At 56.8% G+C, this 20409-nt stretch overlaps 1 protein-coding gene across 2 annotated transcripts; it reads right to left on the reverse strand.

The window, feature by feature from the left end:
- Positions 1-195: 195 nt before the first annotated feature.
- Positions 196-12303, reverse strand: SCYL1 (SCY1 like pseudokinase 1). 2 transcript variants are annotated; one of them, XM_036494215.2, is made up of 18 exons: positions 12109-12303; positions 11686-11826; positions 11431-11553; positions 11132-11358; positions 10695-10785; positions 10278-10433; positions 5480-5638; positions 4934-5041; positions 4357-4470; positions 3495-3650; positions 2864-3052; positions 2711-2786; positions 2347-2511; positions 1987-2129; positions 949-1020; positions 655-858; positions 484-538; positions 196-389 (listed from the first exon to the last, which is right to left on the reverse strand). In XM_036494215.2, exons 1-18 carry the CDS (start codon positions 12217-12219, stop codon positions 265-267), a joined length of 2415 nt encoding a protein of 804 aa, XP_036350108.2. In that variant the 5' UTR covers positions 12220-12303; the 3' UTR covers positions 196-264. The 2 variants fall into 2 exon arrangements, with proteins under 2 accessions (XP_036350108.2, XP_004596737.2); XM_004596680.2 differs by having other exon boundaries at positions 949-1023.
- Positions 12304-20409: the final 8106 nt, after the last annotated feature.

Below are 20409 nucleotides of genomic sequence, written 5' to 3' on the forward strand. Positions count from 1 at the left end.
TGGGCCTTCCTTCAGCAGGATATGGTTCCAGAAACTGATCAAATCAGATCGTGCCTTTTACTTTCCGCTGGGCTCCGGAAGCAGACCCGGTGCCTTCCCACAGGAGGTGTCGCCGCCGGGCGGGGGCTGCCCCGGGCCTAGGCCAGGGAGTGTGAAATAGAATTTATTGTGGCTCTGATTATGTACACGTGAGATGCACTGGGCCGGCTCACATGGTTTGTACAATAAATACAGCCGCGGGGCCGGCTTGTGCCGCCCACCCCCTCAGTCCAGCTTGCGCGCCCCCAGCTTCATAGGGCCCTTGGCCGCCTTCTTCTCGGCGCGCTTGGCCTCCATCTCCCGCCGCCGCTCCTCGCGCTTTTTCCGAGCCAGCTCGGCCTTGGTCTGCCCTGGGGGCAGGAAGGGGAGGCATGTGGAGGGGAGCCCAGGTATCACCGCCAGTGCCCCCCTCCATCAGCCCTCTAGCGGGGGTGCAGCACTCACGGCTGTCGGTCTCCAGGCCCTCCCAGTTGTCGTCGCCCCACGAGTCCGGCCTGGGCTGGAAAGGAAGTATGGGCAGCCATGGGAACAGGACCCGTGGGGACGGACCCCGTGGGGACGGACCAGCAGCCCCGGGGCTGCACCCTGCCCACCCATGGGTCTCAGGTTGAGTACCTGGGCACTGGGTCGGGACGACAGGGCAGCAAAAGGGTCACCCTTGTCATTGGCCTCCGGGCTACCCCAGTTGTACTCGCTGGCCAGGCGGGTGCCCTCGGGGGGCTCTGGGGAGCTGTGCTCCTGCCAGCCCTGCTCCCAGGAGCCCTCGGCTTCCCAGCTACTCCAGTCCGACTCGGGGGCTCTGTGGTCTGGGCTGCTGACCTAGATGAGTAGAGTCAGAGTTGCCCCAGGCAGGCCAAGGCTGGCGCTCCCCCCTCCCTGCTGCCAACACCCCCAGCTAGCCCGGCTCACCTGTCCAGTGCGGCCAAGGCTGGCCTGGTCCCTGCTCCTCCAGTGCTCCTGGGCTAACACTGTCTCGGCCTCCTGCTGTAGGACAGAGGGAGATGTGTCCACTGACCCCGGATCTGCTTAGGCCCTCCCCGCTGCCTCCACAAGGCTGCTGTCGGCCCCAGAGCAGGCCTGGCCTGGCTCCACGCCTGGCGGTGGCTTCCCCTTGCTGAGCCCAAGGGCCAAGTGGACACTGGAGCAGGGGAGGGCCAGGGCTCAGGGATGTGGGAAAGGATGGTGGGTATTCCACCCCTGTGCTGCCTTTCACTTCAGACTCTGCTCTTGGGGTGGGGTCCCTGCAGCCAAAGAGGGGCTCCAGGCCAGCTCTGCCCTCCGCTGGTCATTCCATGAGGCCCATGGCAGCGATGTTATGCAGATAACTCATGCTGGGATCCAGTCCCCATTTTTAAAAAAACTTACTATGGGGGGTCAGTGCTGTGGTATACTAGGCTAAACTGCCTGGAGTGCAAAATCCCACATAGGCGCTGGTTCAAGTCCTAACTACTCCACTTCAGATCCAGCTCCCAGATTATGGTTTGGAAAAACAGTGGAGGGTGGTCCAAGTCCTTGGGCCCCTGCACACACGTGGGAGACCTAAGGCTCCTGGCTTCAGACTGGTCTATGGCTATTATGGCGATTTGGGGAATGAAAAAACAGGTTGAAGATCTTTCTGTGTCTCCTTCTCTGTAATTCTGCCTTTCAAGTAAAAATAATAGAGCTTGAATAATGGGAAAAAATTACTAGAAGGGCAAGAAGACACTTCGTTTCCCAATGGCAGCAATAGCTGGGGGTTGAGCTAGGCAGGAACTCTATCCGGGTCACCCCCATGGGTGGCAGAAACCCAAGGACACGGCCTTACTCACTGCCTGCCAAGGCCGCTGGATGGGACACGGAGCTAGGCTCTAAGTGGGGCTGTCAGCAAGAGCTGCACATACCCCCATATCTTGGCAGCTTGCAGTGTGCAGCAGGGGTCCCCGGGAAAGACCCCCGAGTCCTACTCACCTCCAGGCTGCCCCAGTCGTCGTCATCCCATCTGTCCACAGTGCTGCTGTCCTCCACTGTGTCCCTGTCCCCCTCCTGGGCCTCCCCAGGCCTGCGGCTCGTAGGGCTGGCTGAGACAGGGGCTGGAGCCAGGCTGGGGTGACCTGGGGAGCAGGGGCGTGCTGAGCCTCCTAGGCAGTTTCAAACAGGGCAGAGATGCCAGCAGTGAAGAGGGGACAGGGGCAGGGGCAGTGAAGCAGATGGACCTTACCCCTGTCCATGTCCGCATCACCACCCCCACCTCCAGGGAGCCAAGTAAGAGCTCCTGGCTGCCAGACCTCCCTTCCCTCCCCGACCTGGTGCAGCTCGGTTGGGACTCACCCTCGGGTGGGGGTCCCTGAGGAGCAGTGGTCTCAGCCAGGGCAGCTGAGGGGTGCGCACGGATCAGCTTGGAGGTGAGCGAGGAGACCCCGGTCACAGCCCAGCCTGCCCAGCTGGCCGCGGCTCCTCCCATGCCAGGGCTGGAGGCTGCGTGGACATCTTTCTCTGGGCAGTGGTAGGAGAGAGAAGCAAGTGTGGGGACCCCAGGCTCAGTGGGGCCCCGTGGCAGCCCCCTCCCTTCTCAAGCTCCCGGATCTGCCATCTGTGAGACGGGAGGGGCATCGGGTCTGTTTACCACACCAGGGCCAGCCAGACAGCCAAGGACGCGACAGGTGAGGAGAACCCGGCTGCCATGGACACTCACCCACTTCGGCCAGCTGCGTGGGATCCTCCGACACTGACTCCAGCTTGGACAGGAAGCTCCGGATGGCTTTGAAGGCCTGTGGGGAGTGGAAGCGGGGTAGAACTGGGTACTCCAGGGTTCCCAATCCCACCAGCCAGCCCCACTGAGCCTCACCTGGTCCCGCACTGACTTCTCAGGGTCCACTGTGAGGCCGCAGAGCACAGGCAGGATCTTGTGGGCACAGTCGGTCATCGAGTAGAGGTTGTGGGTGGCAGCAAAACCCAGGACACCAGCGACCCGGGACGGGGCGAATGGGTCCTTGGTGGCACGGCTGAAGGCGGATGCGAGGACTCTGTGTCTGGTCTGGGGTGTGCCGAGGGAGGGTCAGCAGGGCTCCCACACCTGCCAGCCCTGACCTCCCTCCACAGCCCGAGCCTGAAAGCAGATGACCACTGACCGCCCACAGCGAACAACCAACCTAGAAACCAGATGGAGTCTGCCCAGGATGGCTGGGCTGCATGCTGCCCTTGGGGCAACAGAGGCCACCTGCCCTGCCCTGCTGGCCTGGGGCACTCATGCCAGTCCACCGACTGTGGGGGCGCACATGGGCCTGGGCTGGGATCTCAGACGCCCGCCTCGCGGCATGGCCTCTTCGGCCTGCTCCAACTCAGGACCCTAGACCTGGCTCCCAACGGTTCACAGCTGCTAGATCCTGAAGTGGGGTAGGGAGGCAAGGGCCCACCCAGGCAGCTTTCCCGGCCCCAGGGGTGGACAGGCTCCCATGACAGCTGCACAGGACACTCACGGAGGCGCTGAGGTAGGAGCCAATCTTGCCCAGGCAGACGGTGGTGTTGCAGCGGATGGGGCCCTGGTCATCCTTGGCCTGCAGCCGCGCAAAGTGCTTCATGAGCTCCATGTTGAGGTTGTTCTCGTTGAGCTTCGGGGCCAGGAGCAGCATGGACTGCAGGGCAGAGGGGACGCTGGGAATGGTGGACAGAGGCAGGCAATATCTCCTGGGAAGCCAAGGCAGCCCCTGGTGGCCCTGGACCCTGAACAGACCAACTGAAACCTCTCCCCCAAACCCATCTGGCAGGCCTGGCCCCACCCCACATAGCGGGGAGAGGGTGAGGGAGGGGACCAACCACCATTTCTCTGGGCCCTTTTGCACCAAAAACTAAAACTCTGCATGGCCACCTTCCCCTCCTGCCTTCTGGACCAGCTGCAGAGTCACTTCTACACTGCTGAAGCCAACAGTGCACCCCCATGCTTGTCAGATCAACTCCCAGCAGTCTGACACCCCAGATCTGCCCTCTCCTCGATCCTTGGGTCACTGCTGCTACTCTCTTTGTCCTGCAGCTAATCTTCAGGACTCGTGAGACATCCTCTAGCATGTGGCCAACCCCCGAGAGTAACCTCCACCTCACCCCAAACGCGACAGGCAGCCAGGGTGGCTGGGACGATCCAGCCACCATGTGGACCAGTGCCTCCAGGCCTCTGCTTCACCTCCCGGCAGCTTGCGCCTGAAGCCCAAAGCCGTCCCAGAGCCATGCACCTGCTGGGGGCTCCACTCTCAGGACGTGGTCCCTCCCATGATCTGCCCTTCATGTCCTGGGCTAGACCCCCTGCCGAACCCCAGGGGTGGCCCTGCTAGGCCTGGGCACACCCACCTTCACTGTCTGCTCCCGGATGGCAGGGTTGGTATCCAGGAAGCCATGGACGACGTGGGGGAAGATCTGGGTGTTGACTGTCGGCTCATCAAGGTACTGGATGAACTGCTCCATCTGTGGCCCGGTCAGGAGATGGGAGAAATGGTCAAACTCTGCCCTCACCACCACAGCCATGGGGGCCATTCCTGACCCAGGGTTTCTACCCAGCAGGCACTGGCTGGCCAGATCAGCATCTGTCCCACGTACCCTGTGGAGGAGGGTAGGGGAAGGCCTGGCTCTGACCAGACACCTGTGCTGTGCTCTCTGAGCCCCCACTGCCCTGCTGTAAGAGGGGTAGACACCCCCAACCCCCATGCCTCACCCCCACAACCCAGACTCCAGACTTGGCCTGAGAGCCCCTAGGACATCCTGGTTCATAAATGCTGCCCCTCAACAGCCCTTCTGGCCGACACCCCAGCTACCAGGAAGCTGCCAGGAGACCAGACCCCCACTCCAGGGGCAGGAGTGACCAGGGGCTGGCAGGGCATCATCAGCTCCACTCCCTGCTGGGCCGGGGCTGGGCCAGCCGAGCACCCACCTGCTGCAGCAGGCGGATGCGCATGGCGCGGTCGGTGGACGAGAACATCTTGATGAGCACCGGCACGATCTGTTGCTGATACTCGTCAGCTTTGAGGAGCTCACCCACCTGGGGAGGGGCAGGGCAGTCCTCAGCCACACCCCTAGAGTAACAGGAGGCAGGAGGGACTGCCCCCCAGCCCACCGCCCCATCAGCAGCTCCTCTGGCTGCGCTCCATCCCCGGGTCCCCAGCCATGCCCTTCATCTTTTTAGAGGAAAAGCTGAGCAAAGCAGGGTGCTGGGGGGCCAGCAGGGGAAGGAGGGGACTGACCCGTGGGATCTGAGGGCAGAGCAGACACATCCCTGAATGTTCTGGGGCCTCAGGTCTCCCTTCCTCAAGGAGTCCCCAACAGTTGGTCAGGGCCCCGCGCTGGAAACACTGGGGGGCCAGGAGGAATTCCCTCTGCCTATAGGGTGGGGTCCCTCCAGCCCAGGTTGATGGGCCCCAGGACACAACAAGGATGGTCCCCTGCCCAGCAGCTGACTGGGCCTGGCCTCCCCCATCACCTTGAAGAGGGGCGTGAGGACCACAGCGCCCGCGTTGCCAAACTCGAAGGCTGTGAGCAGCTGCGGCAGCACCTTGTGCCGGCAGAAGTCCTCGGGGAAGGAGCCCAGGCTCTCGCTCAGTTCCTGGAAGAACTTCTGCTTCTCAGCTGGCTCCTTGATCTGCAGGAGCAGAGATGGTCATCCCACTGACGCCCCCATCTGAGGAGCCACGCCAAAGCCTCGGGGCTTGGCGGTGAAGAACCTCAGTGTTTCCTGCTTTTGTGGTTCTGCCTTGCTTGTTGGCGGGGGCTGTGTGAACTCCAGGCCTGGCAGCCTACGTGGCACCTGGTGGGTCAGGTAGGCAGAGCACTCAGGAGTCAGGCCCTGGTGAGATAAGACATGCCCACTGCCCCACAGCCCACCAGTTTTGTACTATCTGCAAGTTGCTTGCTTCAAACCCACCAACAGAAGCCTGCCAACTCGGTCTTTTTAAAAGTTAACAGTTGGGGGCTTGGCAGCGTGGCCTAGTGGTGGCTAGGGTCCTTGCCTTGATCCCGTGTGGCTGCTGGTTCTGATCCCGGCGGCTCCACTTCCTCTCTGTCTCTCCTCCTCTCAGTATGTCTGACTTTGTAATAAAAATAAAATAAATCTTTAAAAAAAAAAAAAAAAGTTAACAGTTGGGCCCGGTGGCGTGGCCTAGTGGCTAAAGTCCTCGCCTTGAACGCGCCGGATCCCATATGGGCACCAGTTCTAATCCCGGCAGCTCCACTTCCCATCCAGCTCCCTGCTTGTGGCCTGGGAAAGCAGTCGAGGACGGCCCAATGCATTGGGACCCTGCACCCGCGTGGGAGACCCGGAAGAGGTTCCAGGTTCCCGGCATCGGATCGGCGTGCATCGGCCCGTTGTGGCTCACTTGGAGAGTGAATCATCGGACGGAAGATCTTCCTCTCTGTCTCTCCTCCTCTGTGTATATCTGGCTGTAATAAAATGAATAAATCTTTAAAAAAAAAAAAAAAAAGTTAACAGTTGGGCCCGGCGGCGTGGCCTAGCAGCTAAAGTCCTCGCCTTGAACGCACCCAGGATCCCATATGGGCGCCGGTTCTAATCCCGGCTGCTCCACTTCCCATCCAGCTCCCTGCTTGTGGCCTGGGAAGGCAGTCGAGGACGGCCCAATGCTTTGGGACCCTGCACCTGTGTGGGAGACCCGGAAGAGGTTCCTGGTTCCCAGCTTCAGATCGGCGTAGCACTGGCTGTTGCAGTCACTTGGGGAGTGAACCATCGGACGGAAGATCTTCCTTTCTGTCTCTCCTCCTCTCTGTATATCTGATTTTGTAATAAAAATAAATAAATCTTAAAAAAAAAAGTTAGCAGTTAACCAATCATGACTGCGGAATTGTGTGGAATTGGTCTGAAATGTACAAAAACCCTGTGCTATCCAACCTTGGCCCTTCTGCTTCTGCTGAAGCTTTGGCTACTGCCCCTCCCCCAGTCCCGCTGCATTGGGGGCGCGGCTGAGAGCCTAGGCTGGCCTGAATAAAACACCCTCATGTTTTCTGGGGACCTCAAACTCTGGGCACAACAGGGGCCCTGTCTCACAGCTGCTCACTGTATAAGCCTGGGCCACTCGACCACTCCACAGGGCCCCAGTAGGCACCTGCAGGCTACGAGTGTGGCCTGAGGGGATCAGGCCCTTCATCAGCAAGGCTACCCATAAACCTGCGCAGATGAGCAAACATGTGCAAAGCCGTGAAGGGGCATCCTTGGTGCCCTGGCCTAGCCAGGCTGGGTACACCCGGGACTCCAGGTTGGGGGATTAGGAGACAGGCAAGGTCATTGGCTCGTTTGTCTCCTGCAGCCATCCCAGCCGCCTCCTGAGGCCAGAATCCCCCCAACTCATGTTCTCTGAACACAGACAGAGCTAACTGCTAAAGCTTACACCAGATCACCTCAGATCCACCTGCTTGATGGGGCAGCTGCCAACAGAACCCACTGTACTGCCAACAGTAAAGGCAGAAATAGGGCCATGCTGTGGTATGCACACGAAGTTTCCATCTGCATCTATATGGTTTCCCATACGGGTGCCAGTTAAGTCCCAGCTGCTCTGCTTCCGATCCAGCTCCCGCTTATGGCCTGGGAAGGCGGTGCAGGATGGCTCAGTCCTGCCCCAGCATCCTGCAGCCCTGGAAGAAGCTTCTGACTTTCCAGATCAGATCAGCTCAGCTCCAGCTGTTGTGGCCATCTGGGGACTGAACCAATGGATGCAAGATTTTCCTCTGCCTTTCCAATAAAAATAAATATATCTTAAAAAAAAAAAAATTAGGGCCCAGCACAGTAGCCTAGTGGTTAGTCCTCGCCTTGCATGCCTGGGATCCCATATGGGCGCCAGTTTATATCCCAGCTGCTCCACTTTCCTCCCAGCTCCCTGCTTGTGGCCTGGGAAAGCAGTCGAGGACAGCCCAAAGCCTTGGGACCCTGCATCTGCTTGGGAGACCTGGAAGAAGATCCTGGCTCCCCGCTTCCGATCAGCTCAGCTCTAGCCATTGTGGCTATGTGAGGAGTGAACCAGCAGATGAAGATCTTTCTGTCTCTCCTTCACTCTGTACATCTGACTTGCCAATAAAATTAAATTCATCTTTTAAAAAACAAGTAAATAAATTAACTAAAAAGAAAAGGCACAGAGCTTGATCAAAGCCACACAGCACAGTGGCCAGCAGAGCAAGGCTCGGCCCAGGGGCGGGCTCCTCTGGGCAGCCCCTCTCAGAGGTGCTGTCGGTGGCCGCTCATGGAGGAGGCGGCCGAGGGGTGTGGCCAGCAGTACAGCACAGCCAGGTAGGGTTGGGACCCAGTCCTGCCTGCCCCCCCACAGCTATTGCCTGGCCTGAAGCAGGAACCTCTGGCTAGGGACAAGGGGGGCCCAGGTGGCCAGGGCGGCCCCGAGTGACACATGAGGTGGGCTTGGGGCTCTGACCACAGGGTCTGGGGCTGAGGCCCGATGGGGTCCACATGCCAAGAGTCTCAGCTGGGCTCTCTCCAGCTTCACATGACCAAAGGAGGAGGGACCTTGGGCACTGCTCCCCCACAGCTACCGGGCGCTGGCCTAGCCCACCTACTTCCTTGCAGGGCAGGCTTTAAGAAGTCAGCCCTGGGCAGCAGCCCTGTGGGGCAAGCTCCACACAGAGGGCAGTGCAGGGGCACCCTGGCCAGAGCCCATCCCCACCCTCACCCCCAGCTAAGTCAGTCATAGGGCTGTGAGGTGCCTGTCACCCTCCTCCTCGCCCTTCATGCCCCTCAGGCCTCTGGGCCAAAGTTGGTGTGCCAGCCTAGCCCTCTTCCTCCACTTCTGCCCATAGCCCACTCTCCCGGGGGCGGGGGTGTCAGGCAGGGGACCTCGCCCCTTGGGCTGTGCCTTCACCTACTCGCTCCCCACCAGGGGTCAACCCAGGGGCTCACGCTTCTGCAGCCTTCTGACTGCTCACTGTTCCCATTCTTGTCAACAGTACCTGCCTCTCCCTCGGCGACAGGCCAGGGGTGGGGACCTGGCCAGCTCACTCCCTGTGGCTCCCCCAGGCAGGGACCCAGGTTTCACCTGCCTCCCCAGCCCAGCCTGCGGCCGCCACAATAAAAAGCCAAGGCAGAGAGCCCAGTGGGCCTACGGGGCAGGGCATTCAGCCGCCTCTACAGGCAGTCAGCACTGCAGACTCAGCCACCACACACGGAAATACTCAGAAAACAACAAAGAACTTGGAGGCCAAGTCGTGTAGCGGGTGGCCTGGACACCAGCCTCCCGTCCTGGGGCGCCCACTGGAGTCCTGGCTGCCCCACTTCTGACACGGCTCCCCGCTCACACACCTGGGAAGGCAGTGGGGATGGGCCAAGGTTGGGGCTCTGCGCCTGCACGGGAAAGCCGATGAAGCTCTTGGCTCCTGGCCTTGGCCTGGTCCTGCCTCACTTGGGGAGCAGACTAGTAGAAGCAAGATCTCTTTCTAGTTATCTTTCCCTCTTTCTCTGCTACACTTTCAAATAAATAAAAATAAATACTTTTCTAAAAACAACACCCATGTTGAATACACATACAGATGAATGGGGTCACTACGGACTCATACAGGGTGAGAGCTACTGAAGAGGGGGCATTCACAGTGTGTCAAAGCACAGCGCGTGGGCCCAGCGCAGTGGCCTAGTGGCTAGTTTTCACCTTGCACATACCAGGATCCCATACAGGTGCCGGTTTTAATCCCGCCAACCATGCTTCCCATCCAGCTCCCTGCTTGTGGCCTGGGAAAGCAGTCGAGGACGGCCCAAACCTTTGGGACCCTGCACCCGCGTGGGAGACCCGGAAGAGGTTCCTGGTTCCCGGCTTTAGATCGGCGTAGCACCGGCCGTTGCGCTCACTTGGGGAGTGAACCATCGGATGGAAGATCTTCCTCTCTGTCTCTCCTCCTCTCTGTATATCTGACTTTCCAATTAAAAAAAAAAGAATAATTCTTTTAAAAAAAGTAGCACAGTGTGTGGGTGCTGCCCAAGTCCTGAGGGTTTCCACGAGGGACTTGGGCATCTGTGGACTTTGATGCTCTGTGTATATTGGGAGCTGGGGGAGGGTTGTACATCCAGTTCCCAGAGGATACGCAGGGAAGACCACGCCCAGACCCCTGTGTGTGTGTGTTCGGTTCCTGGAGAACACACAGGGAAGACTACGGCTAGGCCCGCAATAGCCACAATTCCTACCCAGGCATCTGGGAGTCAACTGGGACTGCTCTCCTGCCAGGAGGAAGTGGAGGTCAGGGCCTGCTCCTGGGGGTCTAACTGAGGTGGCTCAGCTCACCTGAATCTCCTCCAAGAAGAGGTTGGTCTCCACGAAGCTGTTGCTCATGAAACCACCGGGCGCCCGGCAGTTCTGCAGGAAGCGTGCCGGGTTGGGCCGCAGCTTGGGGTTGGCACCCACCAGCTCACAGTAGTGTGGCACCAGTGACTTGGGGATCTGGGCAAAGGGGTCCACTGTCAGGGCAGGGGTCACCCACACCGGGGCAGCCCGGCCAGCGGCCACCTCAGGGCAGGGGTCACCCACACCGGGGCAGCCCGGCCAGCGGCCACCTCAGGGCAGGGGTCACCCACACCGGGGCAGCCCGGCCAGCGGCCACCTCAGGGCAGGGGTCACCCACACCGGGGCAGCCCGGCCAGCAGCCACCTCAGGGCAGGGGTCATCCACACGGGGCAGCCCGGCCAGCGGCCACACACTTACCTTCCCTGGATTCCGCAGCGCAGCCGCCCGGGGCAGCGGCCCATTGAAGACTTCCCAGATGAGGCAGCCCAGGCGCCACATATCGGCTGACCTGGCCGGGAAGCAAAGCTGCTCAGGACCCCAGGCAGCAGGGCAGTACCCCTGCCTTGAGTTCAGGTGATCCCCCAGGCCTGAGAGACAGGTGTCAGGAGCCCCATTGGAAGGACACAGACATTGATACTTAGAATATAGGACACCTGCCCTGCATCCCCGACTCTGAAGCCCACGTCAGCCCCATCCTCCCACCCTGAGGACCCTGCGCACAGGGAAGCTGACCCCCCGACCCTCATCTTGAGGTCCCTGGGTGCAGAGGAGTGGACCCCCCACCTCCCACCCTTGGGGTCCCCGGTTCCCTCCGTGGTTAAGGTGTCCCAACAGGGACAGGCCAGGACACGCACCACTTCTCCTTGACCACTCTGCCACTGCTGTCTGCCAGCTCTGGGGGGTCATATTGCTCCAGCTCGGGGACCCCTTTGTGGGGAGGTCCCCCGCCATTGCCCTGCGCCGAGTACATGTAGTCCAGGCCCCCCAGCTTCCACTCGCCGGCGCGGTCCACGAACACGGCCGCCATGCACACGTTGTTGTGGATGAGGCTGCAGTCGTTGACGAGGAAGCTGAGGGCTTTCTGGGGGGCAGAAGGGGCCGTCACCCCCAGAACCTGCCGGTCTTGCCTCCCTCACCTAGGCTCCCCACCTACCACGATCTGGTGCAGGCCCCAGGAGAGCTCTGGCTCCTTGGGATCCCCGGCCTCGGAGCGGGCCTTGAGGTACGCCCCCAGCGGGGTCACGGTCTCCGTCACGACGTGGAGACATTTTTCTGTCTGGAGAAGGGGATAATGGGGCTATGAAGTCAGGGTGGGGAGGGAGGAGAGGACCCCAAACCTGTGGGTGCCCAGGCATGGGGGCAGCGCGAGGCCACAAGGCCAGAGCGCATCGGAGGGCCCAGCAGGTACCTCCAGCCCATCGATGTAGGCCAAGATGTTGGGGTGCCGCAGGGTTTTGAGGCGCTTGAAGGCAGCTTTCGCCACTTGAGTCTGCTCCTCCTGGCCCGGCTTCACGTCATACACGAAGATGGACACGGGGCTGCCCGTGGCCTGGGGGAGCACACAGCACACGAGTGTGAACCGGGAGGACCACAGCTCCGGGATCCTCCCGCCTCTCCCCCAGCTCAGCCCTCAGGGCCTCGGTCCCGGCCGCTGGCCGCGGCTCAGTCCTTCCGCCGGCCACGTCGGCACTGGCCGTCCCTCGCTCCGGGCCCGTGGCCCCAGAGACTCCGTCCGCCGCCACGTCAGGCCGGGCGCGACGCAGCGAGGCCAGACGCCGCCGAGCAGGCGAGGCCGAGGTCGCAGCGGCCTGCACAGCGGGGCCGCTCTCACCTTCTTCCGGCCGCGGTGCAGAACCCAGGGTCCGGGCGGGTTGCCCTCAGGGGGCTCCGGGCTGAGTTCGAAAGGGAAGTCCCGGACCGGGTCCCGGGAAAAGAACCACATCGCTCCCGCCGATGCCGCGGGGTCCCGGCGTCTCCGCTCCGGGTGCTCCGGCTGCCCGAGCCGGGGCGGGGCCTCCGGGGGCGGGGCTCCGGGGCGGGCGGGGCCTCCGGGGCGACGGCTGGGGGCGGGGCTCCGGGCTCCCGGGGGCGGGGAGTGGGCGGGACGAAGGCCTGGGGCGGGACTCCGGGGGAAGGGGCGTAGGGGCGAGGGCCTAGGGGCGGGGCCTCCGGGAGCCTCCGCGGGCGGGGCGTGGGGCAAGGGCGGGGCAGAGGCTCTCGGGGGCGGGGCCGGGGCGGGGCCAGAGGCCCCGAGGCTTGCCGACAGCGCCCCCGGCGGCCAGGTCGGGCACTGCCACTGCCCGCCGAGGCGAGCGGGCTAGGCAGAGCCGCAGGTGGGTGGACACAGGGAAGGTTGTCCGTCCCCACCGCAGCAGCTCTCGGAGTCTGAGCGGATTTCAGGCTGATGGAACGCAGGAGACAGACGGAAGAGAGTGGGACGCTGAGCAGCAGTGGGAGGCTGTGGTCCCTGCAAATGAGAGGGTGGATGGAAAGTGAATGGAAGATCGCTCTCTCAGCCTGCCACTCAAACCGGTAAAGTTTTAAGAAGCAATGAAAGGGCCCAGCGCAGTGGCCTATCGGCTGAAGTCCTCGCCTTGAACGCCCCGGGATCCCATATGGGCACCAGTTCTAATCCCAGCAGCTCCACTTCCCATCCAGCTCCCTGCTTGTGGCCTGGGAAAGCAGTCGAGGACGGCCCAATGCATTGGGACCCTGCACCCGCGTGGGAGACCTGGAAGAGGTTCCTGGTTCCCGGCTTCGGATCGGCGCAGCACCGGCCGTTGTGGCTCACTTGGGGAGTGAATCATCGGATGGAAGATCTTCCTCTCTGTCTCTCCTCCTCTCTGTATATCCGGCTTTCCAATAACAACAATAAAATCTTTAAAAAAAAAAAAGAAGCAATGAAAAAGAAAAAGAAGAAGCAATGAAAGAAGTCGTCAGAGGACGGTGACAACGGCTGGAAATGAGCAGAGGCAGGAGGGGCTAGAGGCGACCCTGCAGGGGAGTGTGCCGCAGCCTGTGCCCAGTGTGGCTGCAGAAGGATGGGATGGAGCTGCTCTGGATGGTGGTCCAATTGCAAGGGAAGCATCATCCCCTTAGCATCTGCCAGAGGCCAGGAGCCCACCTGGAGAAGCTGCTGGAAGGACTGTGAGCGGGGAGGTGAGGGGGCAGAGGCACAGGGTGGGGATGGGGTGCAGGCAGTCAGGCAGTGTGCTGTGTGCACGACCTCACCTGCTCACAGGTTGGGCGTCCCTGTAACCTGCAGGTCGTGCCTGCACCTCGTCACTGCCCCAGGAGCTGTGCCCATCTCACAGATGGGGAGACTGAGGTCAGGCGTGCTCACACAGCAGGAGACAGCAAGGCTTGGCCCCTGGCTGGCTGTGCCTCCCTGGCCAAACAGGCCTAGGCCATGCTGTCCTGCCATCCCTGCTGTTACACATCCTGGGATAGGCGGGCTAGGGGACACCACGGGGCTGGAGGAAGCAGAGTGGGCCGTCAAGGGGGTGGATTCTGGAGGCTGGTGTATTGGTACAGAATAGTGCCAGCATCCCACATGGACACAAATTTGAATCCCGGCTGCTGCACTTCTGACCCAGTTACTTCTAATGGCCTGGGCACAGCAGAGGACGGCCCAAGTCCTTGGGACCCTGCAACCATGTGGGAGGCCCAGAAGAAGCTCTTGGCTTCTGGCTTTGGACTGACCCAGCTCCAGCCGTTGGAGCTGCGCAGTGAGCCACTGGATGGAAGATCTCTCTGTGTAACTCTGTCTCTCAAGCAAACTTATTCTAAAAAATTAAAATAGGACACGTACACCTGATTGTTGGAGAGGGGGTGGCAGAAGTGCTGTCCTGGCCCCACAGAACTTGGTGGAAAAGCATTCTTTTTTTTTTTTTTTTTTTTTTTTTTTTTTTTTAAGATTTATTCATTTTATTACAGCCAGATATACAGAGAGGAGGAGAGACAGAAAGGAAGATCTTCCGTCCGATGATTCACTCCCCAAGTGAGCACAACGGCCGGTGCTACGCTGATCCGAAGCTGGGAACCTGGAACCTCTTCCAGGTCTCCCACGCAGGTGCAGGGTCCCCATGCATTGGGTCATCCGAGACTGCTTTCCCAGGCCACAAGCCGGGAGCTGCATGGGAAGTGGAGCTGCCGGGATTAGAACTGGTGCCCATATGGGATCACGGGGCTTTCAAGGCGAGGACTTTAGCCGCTAGGCCACTGCGCCGGGCCCGGAAAAGCATTCTTCAGGGTGCTGGGGGAAGCTGGTGTGGTAAGAGGTGTGGTGGGTGCTGGGAGCGGCACAACGAGCACCCTGTCCCTCCAGACACGATGCTGGCGCCCTCTGCTGGCCAAACTGCCTCCTGCGTCACCGGATTGATGTTTGCTCTTCCAGTCGGGACAGAGGCTGCACAGCCAAGAGCCTCAGATGGCCTGAGGACATCGCACAGTTGGGGCCAGGACTTGTTTTGATTCTTGAATTTGGTAAGAAAGCAGGTGGCAAGAACTGGCCTGGGTTGTGTCACGATAGAGAGCACTCCGCTAACCATGAGCGGGCACAGACCTGCTTGCACTCCTGGAAACACGTACTAACCCTGGGACAGGCCCCGCTTTGGGGAGTCCCTGCATCATGACCGGGCTAGAGTGTGAAAGTGCTGTGTTTGCAAGCCAAGAATAGAGAAATGTTGGCAATTTAACACTGTTAGGCATGTGTTTTTCATAGCATGACATATGGACCTTTCTCATGATTTAGCAGAAGTTTAGTAAACAGTATAAACAAACTTTTGCATTCATACAATGTTGTTACATAGACATTATAGACCAAGGAATCTCATGAAGGTTGAGGAAAACTGAATTAAAAGATAGGTTAGTTGGGACAGGTGTTTGACCTACGGAGACATGTACAAGAGGCTGGTGTGGTGCCAGCATCCCATATGGATAACAGTTCATGTTCCAGCGGCCCCACTTCCCATCCAGCTCCCTGCTTGTGGCCTGGGAAAGCAGTGGAGGACGACCCAAAGCCTAGGGACCCTGCACCCATGTGGGAGACCTGGAAGAAGTTCCTGGCTCCTGGTCTCCAAATAGCCCGGCTCTTGCTGGCTGCAGCCTTCTGGGAGCGTGAACCAGCAGATACAAGATCTCTGTCTTTCCTTCCCTCTGTGGATAAATCTGTGTTTCAAATAAAAAATAAGTACATATTTTTGACATTTTTTAAAAGATGTATTTATTTTTATTAGAAAGTCAGATTTACAGAGAAGAGACAGAGAGAAAGATGTTCCATCCACTGGTTCACTCCCCAAGTGCCTACAATGGCCAGAGCTTAGCTGATCCAAAGCCAGGACACAAACTGGTGCCCGTATGGGAGCCTGGTGCATGCAAGGCAAGGGTTTAGTCACTAAGCTACCATACTGGGCCCATACATACATATTTTTCTAAAATAGTTTCCACTTCTTTTTTAAAAAATATGTTTTATTTTTATTGCTAAGTCAGATATACAGAGAGGAGGAGACAGAGAGGAAGATCTTCTGTCCAATGATTCACTCCCCAAATGGCTGCAATGGCTGGCGCTGCCCCAGTCCGAAGCCAGGAGCCAGGAACCTCCTCTGGGTCTCCCATGCGGGTGCAGGGTCCCAAGGCTTTGGGCCGTCCTCGACTGCTTTCCCAGGCCACAAGCAGGGAGCTGGATGGGAAGTGGAGCTGCCGGGATTAGAACCAGCACCCATATGGGATCCCGGCGCATTCAAGGCAAGGACTTTAGCCGCTAGGCCACACCACCAGGCCCCACATTTTACATTTTATTATTATTATTATTATTATCATTTTATGATACAGTTCCATAGGCTCCTGGTATTTCCCTTATCCCAGCCTCAATGCCCCCCCCCACCTAGTTCCTCTGTATCATTACTAAAATTTAGTTCTTCATACACAGTCATATGTCCATCATTGCGGGCATGGACAATGGCAGAGAGTCCAGCATTCTATTATCAAGATATAGTAAACAGTTTCATTGGGAGTCCATCTTTGTGTGGAAGTAGAAATGCATACTACATTGTATCCTCACATCTGGATATGATAATCTCCATTTCACAGCTACTGTACATCCCCTCAAATGAAAAGTCATAATACAAAATCAACAATAGAAAGAAAAATAGAAATTTACAATGCCATGAAGTTAAATGACATGTTACTAGATATGACAGTCTCCATTACACAGCTACTATACATCCCCTTAAATGAAAAACCACAAAACAAAATTAATAACAGGAAATTAACAATACTGTGAAGTTAAATAACATGCTACTAAATGACTAACGTGTAGCTGAAGAAGTGAAAATCAAGAACCTCTTGCAGAAAATGATGCTACTGTATGATCTAGGAGTCATTGAATGATTTAATCAGAAGAAAGTGTTTTGAAGAGATGAAACTATTAGAAAACATCAAAACCCATGCAATGCAGTTTCCGCTGATTTTTGTTGGTGGAAAGTATCTCTTCTAGACAACAAATAGATGGGTTTTGTTTTTTAATCCAGTCTACTAATCTATGAAGTTTGATTGAACTTAAGCCATTTACATTCAGGGTTAATATGTATGGGTGGTACTTTGGTCCTGTCATTTTAGAAATGAGTTGTTCATTGATTTAGTCTTCTGTTGTCATTTTACTGGGATGTTCTTCCCATTTGCCTTTGGTTTTGGTGGGTGCTATTCCTCTACTCTGTCAAGAGAACATCTTGGGCCCGGCAGCGTGGCCTAGCAGCTAAAGTCCTCGCCTTGAACGCCCCGGGATCCCATATGGGCGCCGGTTCTAGTCCCGGCAGCTCCACTTCCCATCCAGCTCCCTGCTTGTGGCCTGGGAAAGCAGTCGAGGACGGCCCAATGCATTGGGACCCTGCACCCGCGTGGGAGATCTGGAAGAGGTTCCAGGTTCCCGGCTTCGGATCGGCGCGCACCGGCCTGTTGCGGCTCACTTGGGAAGTGAATCATCGGATGGAAGATCTTCCTGTCTCTCCTCCTCTGTGTATATCTGGCTGTAATAAAAAATGAATAAATCTTTAAAAAAAAAGAGAGAGAGAACATCTTGAAGTATCATTTGTAGGGCAGATTTGGAAGAGGCAAATTCTTTCAACGTTTCTTTACTGTGGAAGAATTTTATTTCATTTTCAAAGACAAAAGAAAGCTTCGCTGGATATGTTATCCTGGGCCCACAATTTTTTTCTTTTAGAATCTGGAATATGTCACTCCATTCTCTTCTTGCCTGTAGAGTTTCCTGTGAGAGATCTCCTGTGAGTTTAATTGGCATTGCTTTATATGTCAATTGATTTTTTTCACGTGCACATTTAAGGATCTTTTCCTTATGTTCGATTGAAGAGAGCTTGATGATCATGTGTCATGGTGAAGATCGCTTTTGATCAACCATGTTGGGAGTTCTGTGCCCCTCCTGGATGTTGTTTCCCAATTCTTACTCCAGATTAGGGAAAGTTTCCTTTATTATTTCATTAAATAGATTTGTAAAACCAGTTACTCTTTCTGCACCTTCTGGGACTCCCGTAACTCTTATATTTGGCCTCTTAATAGTGTCTTTCAATTCTTGAATACTTCTTTTGGCCTGATCCAACTCTGCTTCCAGCTTTTTGTTTGCTTCCCCCTAATGACAGGAAATATCTTCCAATTTCAAAATTCTTTCTTCTGCTTGCTTCATTCTATTTTGGAGACTCTCCATTGTACTTTTAATTTGCTCTACTGTGTTCTTAATTTCTGATATATCAGCCTTGATTTGCTTTATTGCTGCTATTGCTTGTGTAAAATATTCCTTAAATTCTTTGAACTCTTGTATGTGCTTCTCATTCTTGATCAGAAGCTTTAAAATGAGTTTTCTGCATTCTGTGTCCCCCATTTTCTCGATGTCTTCCTCAGTTAACTCTGAGGTTGACATAGGGTTTTGCTCCTTTGCAGGAGAGTCTTCAGTAATATTCATTGTGCCTCTGTCTCTTCTTTTGCTCTTGGTCATTGTACTTCTGGTTAGCAGAGTCTCCTCCTTGGGGCAGGTTTCTAAGATGTATCACCCACAGGTCTACAGCTTGATTTTACTTATTACAGTTGGTACACAACTCTTTGCTTGCAGCCAATTGTGCCACTCCCTCCAGTGAGTTCCAGGTCTGAGCTCTTATATTAGATTTCCACAAAGAACTCCATAGCCACAGCTCCTGGCTCACCAGTCTCCACCTCCTGTGATACCGTGCTGAAGCCGCACCGTTGTCTGTACAAACTTCTCCTGCTTCCAGTTGGAGCAGGTCTCAGGATTAGGGAGACACCAGGTGTCCTATATAGCTAGTTTTTTTTTTAAGATTTATTTACTTTTATTACAAAGTCAGATATACAGAGAGGAAGAGAGACAGAGAGAAAGATCCTCTGCCCGATGATTCACTCACCAAGTGAGCACAACGGCTGGTGCTGAGCCGATCCAAAGCCGGGAACCAGGAACCTCTTCCGGGTCTCCCATAAGGGTGCAGGGTCCCAGTGCTCTGGGCCATCCTCGACTGCTTTCCCAGGCCACAAGCAGGGAGCTGGATGGGAAGTGGAGCTGCCGGGATTAGAGCCGGCGCCCATATGGGATCCCGGGGCGTTCAAGGCGAGGACTTTAGCTGCTAGGCCATGCCACCGGGCCCACTGGCCAGGACTTGAACTAACAGGATGCAGGCATCACAATTGGGAGTTTAACGCACTGTGCCACAATGCTGGTCCCTAAGCTTTAAAATGTAGATATCCAGCCCTGGCATGGTAGCCTAGTGGCTAAATCCTCGCCTTGTATCTGCTGGGATTTCATAGTGGTGCTGGTTCATGTCCCAGCTGCTCTACTTCCCATCCAGCTCCCTGCTTGTGGCCTGGGAAAGCAGTCCAGAATGGTCCAAAGCCTTGGGACCCTGCAGCCATGTGGGAGACCGGAGGAGCTCCTGGCTCCTGCTTTCCAATTGGCTCAGTTCCAGCCATTGCGGCCACTTAGAGAGTGAACCAGCGGACCAGTGGATGGAAGATTTTTGTGTATCTCCTTCTTTTTGTATATCTGACTTTCCAATTAAAAAAAAAAAACTTTAAAAAATGCAGATATCTGACTATGCCAACACTGTTTTGGTAGTGTGAAATGGTACTATTTCACAAGTTTAGCATTTCTTTAAAAATCAGCATATACTTAAATGCGTAGGTCCGCTTAGCATTGCACACTAATATTTAGATTTATGAATAACTGCCCCAACTAAAATGCTTACACCAATGGTGCCCACATAAGCAGCAATATAGTACTTTCTCTCCCCCCGCTGCAGGCAGCTGCCTAGGTTGCCTGCAAGCATTGGAGCAAAGGTGGGCTACTCGACCACACTACCTGCCTGCGAGTGTTGGAGCAGGGGGCAGGCATCTGAGACTGAGCTACGGCAGCCACCCGAAAGCGAAGGAATTGGAGCTGAGGGCATGTTCTGTAGGAGCTTTGTAGGCTCGCCTCTGTGGGACTCCAGTACATGCTGATTTGTGCAAGAGCTAGAGGTAGTGACAGGATGAGCCATGCTGGACCAAGGAACTCAACTGACACCCGTAAGAACTGGAGTTGGGAGAAGCCCGGCCTGGGCCAGATTGAAACACCTGCAGACACATGCAAAGGCCAGGACTGAGCGTCTAAGCAGGGCCATGGCACCTGGCAGTACATATGGGATCTGGTCCTGGGAAGCAGGCCTGATAGCTGAACTTGGAAAACCCCTGTTAGGCCACAGCTCCCACTGTGGAACACAAGAGCCAGGGATAGGGGCAGGCCAGGCAAGTCTGCAGGTCTCATCAGCATTTGTGTGGACTGGGTCTGGGGGCAGGCCAGGCTGGACCAGGCTGCAGCATCTGCTGGTATGCATGAAAACCAGGGTGGGGTGTGGGTTGCACCAGTGCTGCTGGGCTAGGTTGTAGCACCCACCAGTGAGAGCTGAGACTGAGGACAGACCATGTCAGGCTGGGTTGAAGCACCAACCAGCATATTCAGAATCTTGAGCTGAGAACAAGCCAGGTAGGGGAACTCTGAGGATTCCCCTGCTAGGCTACAGCTCTGCCTGGTGAGTATGAGAACCGGGGCTGTAGATGGACTGGATTGGGCAAAGCTGCA

The sequence above is a fragment of the Ochotona princeps genome, chromosome 4 (genome assembly GCF_030435755.1).
Source record: "Ochotona princeps isolate mOchPri1 chromosome 4, mOchPri1.hap1, whole genome shotgun sequence".
In the NCBI taxonomy this organism is placed as follows: Eukaryota; Metazoa; Chordata; class Mammalia; order Lagomorpha; family Ochotonidae; genus Ochotona; species Ochotona princeps.

Excerpts from the sequence above, each read along its gene's own strand:
- SCYL1 (XM_004596680.2), bottom strand. The coding sequence starts at position 12,219 with ATGTGGTTCTTTTCCCGGGACCCGGTCCGGGACTTCCCTTTCGAACTC. Across the intron at positions 2,130-2,346 it reads TCAGGGACCCCCACCCGAGG|GTCACCCCAGCCTGGCTCCA; the intron begins GTGAGTCCCAAC and ends CCTGCTCCCCAG. Across the intron at positions 390-483 it reads GGGCCTGGAGACCGACAGCC|GGCAGACCAAGGCCGAGCTG; the intron begins GTGAGTGCTGCA and ends TCCTGCCCCCAG.